The 14049-nt window shown below is 44.3% G+C and overlaps 1 protein-coding gene across 1 annotated transcript; it reads left to right on the top strand.

Moving 5' to 3' along the window:
- Positions 1–255: 255 nt before the first annotated feature.
- LOC133886394 (photosystem II D2 protein-like) lies at positions 256–1314 on the top strand. The gene is given in 1 exon segment (XM_062326110.1): positions 256–1314. A coding segment is annotated over 1 exon segment (903 nt). The 3' UTR covers positions 1159–1314.
- Positions 1315–14049: the final 12735 nt, after the last annotated feature.

Below are 14049 nucleotides of genomic sequence, written 5' to 3'. Positions count from 1 at the left end.
TAGGGATTCTATAGTGGAACTCGCCATGTGGGCATATGACTTCAGCCACCAAGAACTCTGTGATCCATCGTTGAATCTTAGGAAGTGCACTGTCGTTGAAAAAAGAGCGTCAAATTCCTGAATAATTTGACGCATAACCAATGTCATGTTATCATGTAATTAAACTAATTACTAAAATTAGTTACAAATAATCTTGTATTGAACATACATCGGAGGATTTGATATCCTTCATGTGGAGCGTGAGTAGCATTTACCATGAACCTAACTTCTTGGTAGACCCATGGATTGGCTAGTTCCTATTTGGAAGGTTGCAATTTCTTAACCGCGGCGGTTTCCACCCCTGCTAATAGTTTAGCACACTCTTTGTTGCTACTATGGGGCCCGGAAGCACAAGGGGATTTTACTCGTTGGTGTCAATTAGGTGGTCTGTGGACTTTTGTCTCTCTCCATGGGGCTTTTGCATTAATAGGTTTCATGTTACGTCAATTTGAACTTGCTCGGTCTGTTCAATTGCGGCCTTATAATGCAATTTCATTCTCTAGTCCAATCGCTATTTTTGTTTCCGTATTCCTTATTTATCCACTGGGACAATCTGGTTGGTTCTTTGTGCCGAGTTTTGGCGTAGCAGCTATATTTCGATTCATCCTTTTCTTCGAAGGATTTCATAATTGGACGTTGAACCCATTTCATATGATGGGAGTTGCCGGAGTATTAGGCGCGGCTCTGCTATGCGCTATTCATGGGGCTACCGTAGAAAACACTCTATTCAAAGATGGTGATGGTGCAAATACCTTCCGCGCTTTTAACCCAACTCAAGCTGAAGAAACTTATTCAATGGTCACTGCTAACCGCTTTTGGTCCCAAATCTTTGGTGTTGCTTTTTCCAATAAACGTTGGTTACATTTCTTTATGCTATTTGTACCCGTCACCGGTTTATGGATGAGTGCTATTGGCATAGTTGGCCTGGCTCTGAACCTACGTGCCTATGACTTCGTTTCCCAGGAAATCCGTGCAGCGGAAGATCCTGATTTTGAGACTTTCTACACCAAAAATATTCTTTTAAACGAGGGTATTCGTGTGTGGATGGCAGCTCAGGATCAGCCTCATGAAAATCTTATATTCCCTGAGGAGGTTCTACCACGTGGAAACGCTCTTTAATGGAACTTTCGTTTTAGCTGGTCGTGACCAAGAAACCACTGGCTTTGCTTGGTGGGCTGGGAATGCCAGACTTATCAATTTGTCCGGTAAACTACTTGGAGCTCACGTAGCCCATGCCGGATTAATCGTATTCTGGGCCGGAGCAATGAACCTATTTGAAGTGGCCCATTTCGTACCAGAAAAGCCCATGTATGAACAAGGATTGATTTTACTTCCGCACTTAGCTACTCTAGGTTGGGGAGTAGGGCCGGGGGGAGAAGTTCTAGATACTTTTCCGTACTTTGTATCTGGAGTACTTCACCTAATTTCCTCCGCAGTCTTAGGCTTTGGTGGCATTTATCACGCGCTTCTGGGACCTGAGACTCTTGAAGAATCTTTTCCATTCTTTGGTTATGTATGGAAAGATAGAAATAAAATGACTACAATTTTGGGTATTCACTTAATTTTGTTAGGTATAGGTGCTTTTCTTCTAGTATTCAAGGCTCTTTATTTTGGCGGCGTATATGATACCTGGGCCCCAGGGGGGGAGATGTAAGAAAAATTACCAATTTGACCCTTAGCCCTGGTGTTATATTTGGTTATTTACTAAAATCCCCTTTTGGGGGAGAAGGATGGATTGTTAGTGTGGATGATTTAGAAGATATAATCGGGGGACATGTATGGTTGGGTTCCATTTGTATACTTGGCGGAATTTGGCATATCTTAACCAAACCCTTCGCATGGGCTCGCCGTGCGTTTGTATGGTCTGGAGAAGCTTACTTGTCTTATAGTTTAGGTGCTTTATCTGTCTTTGGTTTTATCGCTTGTTGTTTTGTCTGGTTCAATAATATGGCTTATCCAAGTGAGTTTTACGGACCCACTGGGCTAGAAGCTTCTCAAGCTCAAGCATTTACTTTTCTAGTTAGAGACCAGCGTCTTGGAGCTAATGTGGGGTCTTATGTGTTAGTCTACGGTCGGCTTTCACGTCATAGTCAAGTTGAGATTGAATGTACTTGTCAAAAGCCCTGCATAAGAATGGATCGATTAGGGAGTATTTGAATATTAGAAAAGTTAAATATGTAAACTAAACCAGGTAGAACTTACACATCGAGCATTCCTTTTACAGCGCTGTAATCATGCTCTCCAGGTTTGCCTTTTCATCCTAGTGGTCTTGACGAGTCAAGGTAGAAAACCAAGTCCCACTTGAGGCAAATGACCAGTAAGATCCAATAGCCACTGGTGTTGTGGTGACCATCAAGTACTGCATTTTGGAATATCGTTGCATTGCCCTGACCACATGGTCCATAACGTAATCGGGGTGAAGTTGCATGACCGATACTGTAATGGCCTCAGGGTCAAGACATGTGATGGAATCCTTATTACTCTTTGTTTCTTTCATCAAGTATCTACAGATAACAACATAGTTAGATTTAAGACTTGGTGGTATTAATTATAAATATTCAATTTTAAGGGACTTACAATGTAAAGTTTTGTAATAACGAAATGTCCAAGCCATCAAGGTTGAAGAGGTCATATAAGTCATTGAAACCCACAATGAAGTAATCGTCGTCATTACTTAAGAGGTGTCGTCATTTGTACTGTATGACTATAGATGTGGCATTACTGTCTCTAGAAGCCTGCATGTAGTAATTATGCAGGTCGACACATGCTTGCCCTACCCTAGCTAGGCCATCTACCGTCATCATGTGCTTCTCATATCGAAATTTCATGTTGGCACTAGTTCACACTGCTCCAATGTTTTTGGACTTCTACGCTGGTACAATGGCCTTTGACCTCTTTGGCAGGTTCTTCTTAGAGCCTTTCCTCTCAGCTCCTTTTTCCTTCTTCTTTGGGCTCTTGGGGGGCAATGGAATTGGTTTTGGAAGCAAGACTACCGGATGCGGAGGAGAAGGTAGTCAAGTAGGCTTCTTTAGAGGAGGAGAAGGCAGTGAACCTGCCTTCTCTGAAAGTGAGGGGCGCGATGGCGGTGCACTTGGAGCTCGTCCAGACTGGGATGGATTGGAGATAACGATAACGCCCCTCTTCCACTGGATCCTTTGACGAAGAGTTTCTCCTAGAGTTGTGACTTCATCATTGGGTGGGAGCTTCAACACGTGATCGATGGCATTGCTATGTACCATGTCCACCGTAACCACGGTATAGCCTGCACGTATTGGGACTGTATGCAAGATGCGAACGTCTGGAAGCACCTGACACCTTGCAACCTCGATGTGATACCCGCCAGGCCTGATTACAAGGCTACAAGGCATGGGCCCTTCTTGTAGGTCAATCATATCCAACTCAGTCATGGCAGCAACTACTTGTTGATGGACCTCCTTAGAGGCACATGTACTCTTCCCTGTAGCTTCGAGGCTAGCTTCCACTGGGATGGAAATATCTGTTCCCTTTGCTGCAAGCTGCTCTATGATGTTTGCGTAAACTTTCTGGGTGATATCCTGTGTCAATGTCTATGTCAATGCATCCACATCCATTGCAGGCCTCTTGCTCTTCTTGTACATCCTTAGGTCTTTGGAAAAGCCGTATTTCCAGCGTTGTGAACTTGACACACTTCGCACTTGACCTGGGTGCTCCAGGTTTCCCAGCACTGCTGAGAGAACATCAGGTTCCCAGACCTCGGTGAAAGAACCTTGGCTGGCTTTGGTTGCCTTTTCATTTACCTTTTCTGCGACTACCTGGGTTTCGCTATTTCTAAATGTCATTTCCCCACTCTCGGACAGCTCACCCCTTTCACACAAATATGACTGCGATTGTCCTGGGAATTGGAGCCAAGGATTCTTGCGTCCTTCTCTGAAGCACTTGAAAGAGGAAGATTGGGATACTTTTGTGCAGATGAAGAACTCGGAGCTATTCAAAAAGGAGAGTGAAGAGAAGAAGTAGCTTCGGGCTAGGAACAAGCATACCACAGGACCATCACAACCGGGTATGCTCAAAAAAGGGTCAAATGGTAGGTAGAGGATGAAAAGTTTGTAGCTCTCGAAGGGCGCCACCCCTTTAGCCAAGTACCGATTCACAACCTTGCTCTTAAAGCTTCGGTGAAGTTTCGCGATCGCTTTCATTACTGCATTGAGTGATGCGATCGTTTGACACTCGCTCGTGTTTCTAGGGTACCCCAGATACTCCTTGATGACATTATCGAACAAGTCCCTCTTAGATTCATCACTGAGATCTTTGAACTTAGTCATTATCGGCACCCTCTCCCGAGGAATAAGCCTTGCGACCCTCCGAAATCTATTCAGTGCCTTTTCATCCATAGGCAGCCCATCATCATCGATTCCCATGACGATAACATTTTCCATCGGCCACTGTGTTTGTTACGTTGCCTTTCGGGCTCGTGCACCGCTACCAGCTGATTGGCTTGGAAACTGCGCTTTCGCTATCTAGAGAGAAAACAAGGGGAGCTGACAGAAACAAAAATACTCCTCCATTTAACAAGTATAAATAGCATTGACTCATATTAATACCTCTTCGGTAGGATTGTATTCTTTTTCACATGTCCAACATCGGCTCTCCCGCATCAATAACGGGTCAGGGCTGGGCTGCGAGACTGGCTTTCACTGCTGCCGAAGGAGGACATTGGGTGCGGGCTTGGGCTCCTATCTGCCTCATCTTGTGCCAGGGAGCCCTCTAGTGCTAGCATCCTCTGTGCTTTTGGTTTCTCAGGGATGACAGTCCTCTTCTTCCCCATGGTCTCTTAGAGGAAAGAAAATCAATCAAGGTTAAGGATTTTCTTAAATCTACTAGTTGAACTATCCCGATGGTAGTGCACACAATAGTACTTAGCAAAACTATAGAATATAGATATGTGTGAAGTCAACCACACATCCTCGACCCAATGAATAAAAGTTTTTCATGCATTTAAGTGGCGATTTAACCAATTGTGGTTCCATTGCATAGAATGGTCTTGTCTAGTTTATCCTGGTATCTTAGTAAATCATAGTGAATACTAGTTCTTATTTAATCATGTCACATGTCCTTTTTTAGATAGTTTATAAATCTGGTTATTGAGCTATCCAATTTATTCATTTGGTAAGATTCATTTTTATCCACAATCATGCCTTGTGAGCTTTGTGTCTAGGCTTAGTTTTCTGTACCAGCTTCTAGTGATCATTTGGTGCTAAGTAGATTTGATATGTTGATGCTAAATGTTACCTCTCAATTATCAAGCCATAGTTCTTTCTGTTCGCTTGATATATGTGATAGCACACACCTATTCACCCTCTTTTGTTTTTGGAAAGTTGGTACTAAAGTACATATAAAGTTGGGCACATCAGTTCTGTTCTTGTTCCTTTTTTCTAATAAGTGACTTGATGATTCTTCGCAAACAAAAGATTGTAAGAAATTACCTATATAAGTCAAGGCAGTGATTTTGCTCCTTTAATTGGTTACATTATGGTGAATAGTACTTTTCACACATGAAACTTAAGGCAATAACATCATTTTTTAGGTAGGACAGAATAACTACTTTGTGACATAAGCCAGCAAACATCCCTTTATGTTGTTGCATGGATTGTGCTCTCTTGTTCCACTTGATACATGTATATGTGTAACTTTTTCTTTCTGATGACAAATAGCTTTATCATGTAGGCCCCAAGTTACAATTGCTACAACTGTAGTGTTCTGTCATTGGTTTTTCCTTCGGTAGTCACATGCAAAAAATGACAGGTGGGTGTCTAATTGAAAATGTGTATGCGCTTGCAGATATTTGCAGGACCTTCTGACCTCTTTGTGTCCTTGCCATGATTGTAAAGTGGTAGTTATGTCAAACAAAGCATTTTTCCTTTTACCTGCACTACTATAGAATAGAACTTATATGCCAGCCTATCACTGTTGGTTCCTCATGGGCCGGCAGTGATGGGGCATCACTGCCGGTTCATAAGCCATGTGGGAAGAATCAGCCATCGTGGCATATGAACCGACAGTGATAAGGGTCATCACTGTTGGCTGATGAATTTAGTCGGTAGTGATACCCAGCACCGTCATCACTGTCGGCTAAATGCACTGACAGGCAGTGATATATGTACATCATTGCTGGTAGATTATATGAGCCGGTAGTGATGTCCTTCTCTTCCCCACCTTCTTCTACCTCGAGCTAACATAACCATTTCAGAACTCTCTCCCTCACAAAATCTCCTATGGAAACAACCACTTCATCCCTTCTCCCGCATTGATTCCCCCATCACTCAAGCTCAATTTTGGTCAAGAAGGAGGTCTAGATGAGCTCTCTCTAGCTATCCAAACAAAATCCCTTCTTACAGCCGCAATGCACAAGAATTGCGTGAAGGGTTTCCTTGTAGCAGCCGCAATGCACAAGTCAAATACATAGTCTCAATACATGTGTTATCCATGCGTCGATTGAGGGAACAAGAAGCAGTTCTCCACCACCTAGCAGATACATTCCCACTTGATGCCAAGGGGTTTCATGCCTAGCTGTACCCGTTGGACCGAGCACGGTAAAGCTGAGATTATACAGGAAGGGCAATACATTGGAAGAGAAGACAAAGACATATGCACTGATATGCCGGTCGACGAATACATCGGTATGCTGCCTGCCAGAGATACATTGGCCGATGATGATCAAGTAGAGATGTTGGCCGACGCCAACGTCGATGATCTGGAGCAAATGTTGTGCGATGGGGAGGGGCACTTCACCAATGAAAGAGAGTTTCAAAAGTTCCAGCGTATGGTAGAGGAGTTTAAAACACCATTGTTACCAAGATGCGAGAAGGAGCACAAAAAGTTGCGTATCGTGCTTTCACTGCTCCAATTGAAGGCACGCAATGGGTGGTCAAATACAAGCTTCACAGAATTGTTACTGTTCTTTAAGAAATTGCTTCCAAAGGAAAATGGACTGCCGTAAAACATGTATCAGGCCAAGCAGGTTGTGTGCCTATTAGGGTTGGAAGTTCAAAAATACATGCATGTCCAAACAATTGCATGTTGTGTCACAGAGAGCATGCAGACTTGCAAGCGTGTCTTATCTGTGGTGCAGCACGGTACAAGCGTAACGGTGATGATATAGATGGTGAAGGAAAGAAGAAAAGGCGACTCGTGAAGTTGATGTGGTATTTGCCTATTGTCCCCCATTTAGAGCATTTATTCGTGAACAAAAGGCATGCCGAACTGATACGATGGCACGCCGATGAGCGCAAGGATGATGGAATGCTAAGACACCTCACTGATTCTACGCAGTGGAGAAACATCGATAGGAAATATAAGAAGCCCTTTGCAGAAGATGTGAGGAGTATAAGATTTGGGTTGAGTACGGATGGGATGAATCCATTCGGCAATATGAGCAGTAGTCATAGCACTTGGCATGTGACTCTATGTATCTACAACCTTCCTCCTTAGTTGTGTATGAAGTGGAAGTACATTATGATACCGGTGCTGATACCAGGGCCGAGGCAACCTGGCAACGATATCGATGCCTACCTATAACACCCAGTTTTAAAGGAACAAAACCGGGCACAACACATGTATGCCAGGATCAAGTTTCCATACATATGCTACATAATCAGTGTATCATCATAGTGCCATTATTACATTGGTATTTAACATATTACAAAAGGACCCGAGGGTCTAAATGAAAACACAATGGAACAAAAGAGATCTTCAATGCCAGTGGGGCTTCCATCTTCCATAGGCGTCGACCGGGGGCACACCAGCCTAGAACAACAACTCCGGGTCGATGTCGTCCTCTTCAAAGGTAGCAGCTTCATTGATGACTTTTGATCAGAAAAGGGAATACAAAAGAAGGGGCAATGGGTGTGAGTACAAAAATATACTCCGCAAGTGTAGGGAAAATATGCTATGGGGCTCAAGTCAAGGAAAGGATAGACACATGTTAACTGCACTGAGCAACTATGACCTATGACTTCAACAACAAGCAACCTATTTAATAGGTGTGAAGACTCTATTGAAACAAAAGGATTGACTCATCGGATTCCATCTGACTACCAAGACTCACCAGGTAATTCTAATACCCGACTACACAACCAACCATACCAAATCCTGATCCAATCTAATCCTGATGAAGTCCAAGTTCGCTCTTGTCCGTGAGCACGGTTGATCGACCAGATAGGTACTCTGCAGAGTTTGCATAGCTTTCCCCATGAGTGTGATTCTCGTGTTGCTTCACACTTCCAGGGTGTGGAGTCGATGTCTAACTACAAGGCCTTTACAAAGCTCCCGCCAACCTATAGGCGCCCACTGAGGTTTCACCGCTAACAGACGATTATAACGCTGCAGAAGCCCCTTCTTGTGCCACTTAACCGTCCAACGGTACCCACAAAGTTAGAGGGGTGGCTAATTAGTTGGCCAGGCTGTACCCATATAGGCCTCGTGGTTGTGTGGATTCGCTTGGTTACATGTTCAAGAACCAGTCCTTAGGACCCCACATAGGAACAATCACAAATTTGCTGTAAAGCACCACCTCAAACCAACTATCCTGTAGGATCCCTATACCATATTGCTACAAGATTACCATTACCCGATTTCTTGTAGCATAGTTCATTAGTCAATATTAACATTTCCCTAACTTATGACTGCACTAACGAAAACTACCCATTTTACCCCATGATCCATCAACGACGACAAGGAATTGTCATACAAAACTAGTAAACCCTAAAGTGGGATTCCATTTAAACAAGCATGCAATTGAAGGATAAAGCTACCCATGAATCCTAAAACGGGGGAAAAATGTTTAAGGACACTTGCCTTCAATGGAGGGTTGCTCAAAGTCGTCGAAAGCTTGCTCTTGAAGATGCCTGAACTGCGCACTTCTGAACGACAGACTGAAAAAGCACACAAAAGAAACCTCTAAGGTTAGTATACCAAACAGAACTAAATCTAGGTAAAAAAAAACCTATATAAAGATTCTACACGTTGCTACAAACATTTGAGCACAAAAAATGCCTAAATCGGAGCTACGAGCAAAAAGTATTGAGCTTTTGAAGTTCCAAGGGCTTTTCTACAAATTTACTTGATTTTCGAGAATAAACCGATCTATTTTTATACTGAAAATCTTATTTATGATGCCATAAATAAAAATGGAATTATTTTTGTATTAAAAAACTCATGGAAAAGTCCATGGACCCATGGACGACAATCCGAGGGCCAGTCCATGGTCCACGGTGGACTGATTATACAAAAATGAAGGGGTACGTGATATCAACCCTACGATTTAGACCAGACGGCGAATATCACACCTAGCTCGGCTCCGGCTTGGACAACGGCGATGGCAAGCTAGGCACGGTGACGCACAATCAGAGCAACGACGATTCAGTGCACAGGTGGTCGTGGAGCTCTGGTGAGCGGCGGAAAATGTCGACCAAGAGACGGCAAAATCGTTTGACGGGTCTCTAAGCGTCGGGGAGGCCGGCAACGACTTGGCGATGATGGTGGCCCTCAATGATGACTCAGGCATGGTGCAGGGGCTCCTGGGCGATGATGAGGCGAGGAAAAGTTGGGGGAAAAGGGCAGTGGAGCAAAGGAAGGCTCGGTCGGGGATCTAATCAGGCTTTTATAGGCCAAGAACAGAGATCGAGTGGCGGTCGGGTTAATATTGCTAGCAAGTTTAGAGCTCCAAAGAAACACTTGGTTGAGAGGGTTTAATCCATGCAAAATGGTCGGATCATGGGGGAACTCAACGGGCGACTTCATTCCAGCTTACATTTGGCATTAATGTGCACGGAGGCGAGTGAATTCGGCTCAGAAACGGCCGGCGAGAGAGAGAAGGAATAGCGGCGGGAGGGAAAACCATCGGAGGTGGAAGAAGAGCTAGGCTTGGCTCAGTGGTGGCCTAGCTCGGCAGCGGAGTCACTCAGCTTTGGCTCAGCCGGGCCTACACGACAGCGACAGAGGATGGGGAGGGGAGCGGCTTGGGGGCAAGCAGGCTGGCTTGGCCTAGTGGGCAGGTGCGGGGGAGAAAGAGGGCGGCCTGATCGGGGGTGCGGCCCAGCGTGGGGGAGAAAGGGGGCGGCCTTCTTGGGTGGGGGAAAGGAGAGAGGGGAGGGAGGAGGAAGTTGGTCGGGGAAAGAGATTCAGCCCAAGAGGTCTTTAACAATTTTGGAAATGCTTTTCTGTTTTAGATTTTGAACAAATTTCAAAAGGAGTTTTAAACGAGCGATTTCTAGCGAACTGTTTGCAAAAATTTTCCACGCATAAAAACCTATTGCAACTATGACGGCATGAATGCATCAAACTTATATAACCTATGTCAAATTTAAATTTAGAAATTAATTTCTTCTATTGAACAAAATTTTACAATTCCTCTTTAAATTCTACCAAATTTTAAACTATTTCAAAAAATTGAAAATTTTAGGGTGTTACACTACCTAAAACGAGTAATTGAAGATCTTGTAATACTGTGGAACGTTGGTGTGATGGTGTGGGATGCAAACAAATGAGAGAACTTCACCCTACGTGCAATGTTGTTCATAACAATCCAAGATTGGCCAGCCCTTGGCAACCTATCAGGCCAGACTGTCAAAGGCTACTGTGGTTGTGTGCATTGCTTGGATGAAACAGAGAGGTTGTGGCTGAAGAACAGCCAAAAAATAGTGTACCTAGGTCATCGTAAACTTCTTCGCAAGGATCACCTGTACCGCAGCAATAGGAGAGCTTTTGATGGGAAAGTTGAGACTCAATCACCTCCTAAGCATTGCATTACGAGACAAGTATATGAGATGGTAAAGGGACTTAGGGTTATCCTTGGAAAGGGATGCCGTTTTAGCATATTGGCCGGAGTTGGTAGCTCGACACGCAATCGATATCATGCACACTGAGAAGAACGTGTGTGATAGCTTGATTGGTACGTTACTAGACATACCAGGCAAAACAAAGGATACACTCCAAGCACGGAAGGACCTGATATGTTTGAAACTCAGACAGGATCTACATCCCGAAGATATGAAAGAAGGAAACAAATATCTTGGCCCTGCTAGCTACAATCTGAGCAAGGCGGAGAAAATTCCAATGTGCAAGTGCTTGCATGGAATCAAAGTTCCATCCGGTTACTCCGCCAACATAAAGAGACTAGTAAACATGAAAGACTTGAAATTAACTAGCATGAAGTCTCATAATTGTCATGTGATGATGACACAGATGCTACCAATTGTAGTTAGAGGTATTCTGCCGCCGAAGGTCCGAAACCCAATCATAAAGCTGTGTTCATTCCTCAACATGATATCACAGAAGGCCATCGATCCGACCAAGCTAGATAAGCTGCAAGAAGACGTGGTCGAGATTCTATCCCAGCTTGAGGCGTTGTTCCCTCCATTATTTTTTGATATCATGGTGCATTTCATTGTTCACATTGTGAAAGAGATACGGATTCTTGGCTCCGTGTTTCTACATCAAATGTACCCTTTTGAGAGGTTCATGGGAGTTCTGAAGAAATATGTTCATAACCAAAATCGGCCAGAAGACTGCATGGTCGAGGGCTGGGGAACCGAGGAGGTCATTGATTTCTGCGTCGATTAGTGTGCCTATATCTCGCCATGACGGGAGGCTACAGGGGAAAGGGATGATAGGTGCAAACTCATTCTGCACTGACGAACCTATTTCATTCACACAAACACATTTCACAGTTCTACAACAATCAGTTGTAATGGACCCGTATGTCGAAGAACACCAGACCATGCTATGCACTAGAAACCCAGGGAAGTCCACTATTTGGATCGCACGAGAGCACCAAGATCATTTTGGCACCTGTTATGTAGACAGGTGATGGATAAGCAGATAGAGTGTGCTCAGTTTAATGTGTTAGCTCACGGACCGTCAACTACAATCCTCATATTCCAAGGTTATTACATAAATGGCTACACATTTTATACGAGAGCTCAGGATAATAAGAGCGCCAACCAAAATAGTGGCGTCCGTATAGATGCCTACCACTTCAATGGAAATAGGGATGTTGTTGATGAGGAAGACTACAATCAATTTGACGCGCTACATCCTTTCGGAGAGAACGTCAACCTAGATCCCATGGAAGACACCGATGAACCTCCCTATGTAGATTTTGGGGTTAGTCCTACGTTTAACATTTCAGATTTGAAGCCATATTTGGGAGAAGAAGATGAACTTGAGTCTAGGACGACTCCAATTCAAGAGTGGGAGGATGATGAGACCATGGCTTCTTCGGATACAATCAATACCACCAATAATCCTCAAATCGTACAAGGTCCAATTACAAGAGCACATGCACGACAATTAGACCACCAGGTGAACTCGTTCCTTGTTGTTTGTGTTTCCTTGGATGGATTACCACTAAATTCTTGTGATATTTTATTGCATAGGAACGTGGGAGAAGTACCACAACCTTACTCGGATGTCACTCCTCGAAGGCCAAGTCTACTCAGACTCAAGGCTGAATTCTAGTCGTGGTCATGGTCGTGGTCGAAGGAATAAGGTGCTATGTCACTGTTTTGAACCCTTCCGGGTATGTAATTGTGTCAGAGTCAGAGTCCAGGTTGTGCATGCCTCTCTCCATGGTTGCACAACCCTAGGTCGACCTCTTCACGCCCCCTATATATACATACGAGCCATCATAGTTTAGACTTGGGTTTAGCTTAGATTATTCTGTTTAATACAGTTTCACCGTTTATCAGTTTTTGAACCCCAAACTCAACTGCTTCATTGGTAATTAGCAATATTCAGATTGCATCTCCTTGTTCTTGCTTATGTTCTCGATTCACTTGCAGGAAAAGCCTTCTTGGCGAGGTCAACCGTGTCTTGGCACGGTTGATAACCACGGAGTAGTGGTGTAGTGGTTGATAACCACGGGTTCTTGATCTGATCTGATCGGAGCCTTTGGATCATCAACATCGAAGATCCACCAATCGACTTATCATATTACCTTTCGAAAGATCGAGCAAAGGCCCATCAGGTTCCTGATTCGATCAAGAATGATATCTTGTGGCCCAAGATATTAGAGAAGTTTGACTTCCCTGAAGGGATAGATATGGAAGTAGTTAAGCGTAAGACGCTAGTGATCATGGGCCTTTCATTTAAGAACTAGAAGGCCACACTAAACAGAACGTATGTACAAAAAGGTACAATGCCAAATTTCCGCAAGTGGCCGCACTGGAAGATCATTGGCAAGCCTTTTGCGGAGTACAAGTCATCGACAGAAGCACATAGGTTGAGTGAGGTGAACAAAGCAAGCTCAAAGAAGAACCTCTACCCCCACAAAGTCGGCAGTCGTGGGTACGTGAGGAAAGAATGGCAGTAGCACTAACAGCTAGATCAACTGCGAGAGAGAGGTGTCATGCCTGAGACGGAGGGCTGGAGCAATCGATCGACGCGCTTCCTTCTTAGAAGGGGTGCTTCTTACTCGTTTGATGAAAGCTTATGCTTTATGAACTCGAAAGACCAAGACGTGACGCAAACTCTTGCAAAAAAGCTTGCGGAAGCCCACGAGCAGTATGCACAAGGCTCTTTCATGCCAGACAGGGATAGGGATGAGCTCACCGTGGCCTTGGGAAACATGGAGCACGGTGGTCGCACTCGAGGCGTTGGGGTGATGGGTTGGAAATATGGATTTGTAGGCGATGTCGATAGTTATAAGAGTCAAAAGAGATCCCAACCAGAGAAGGAGGCAGAACAAGAGGCAGAACAATCTAGGATGATGCAAATGCTTGAATAAGCGCTACAACATGAGAGGGAACATACAGACAAAAAGATAGCACAAGTGGTACAACAAGCTATCATGCGTGAACGGGGTGCCATTGTGAGTGATTGAGCCCCGGTGCTCGTCGGAGTAGCTGTGCATCCACGGGAGTTCCAGGAGCTGACCCCATCACTTATCCCTTGGACCTCATCACAGCACGGTGTGAACTACACATTGGTGCTAGGAACATTACCATCAAGGTGGCTTCTAGCGTGGCTTATCCC

This window comes from Phragmites australis, chromosome 12 (genome assembly GCF_958298935.1).
Source record: "Phragmites australis chromosome 12, lpPhrAust1.1, whole genome shotgun sequence".
NCBI classification, from domain to species: domain Eukaryota; kingdom Viridiplantae; phylum Streptophyta; class Magnoliopsida; order Poales; family Poaceae; genus Phragmites; species Phragmites australis.
This window is presented reverse-complemented; position numbering and strand designations above follow the sequence as displayed.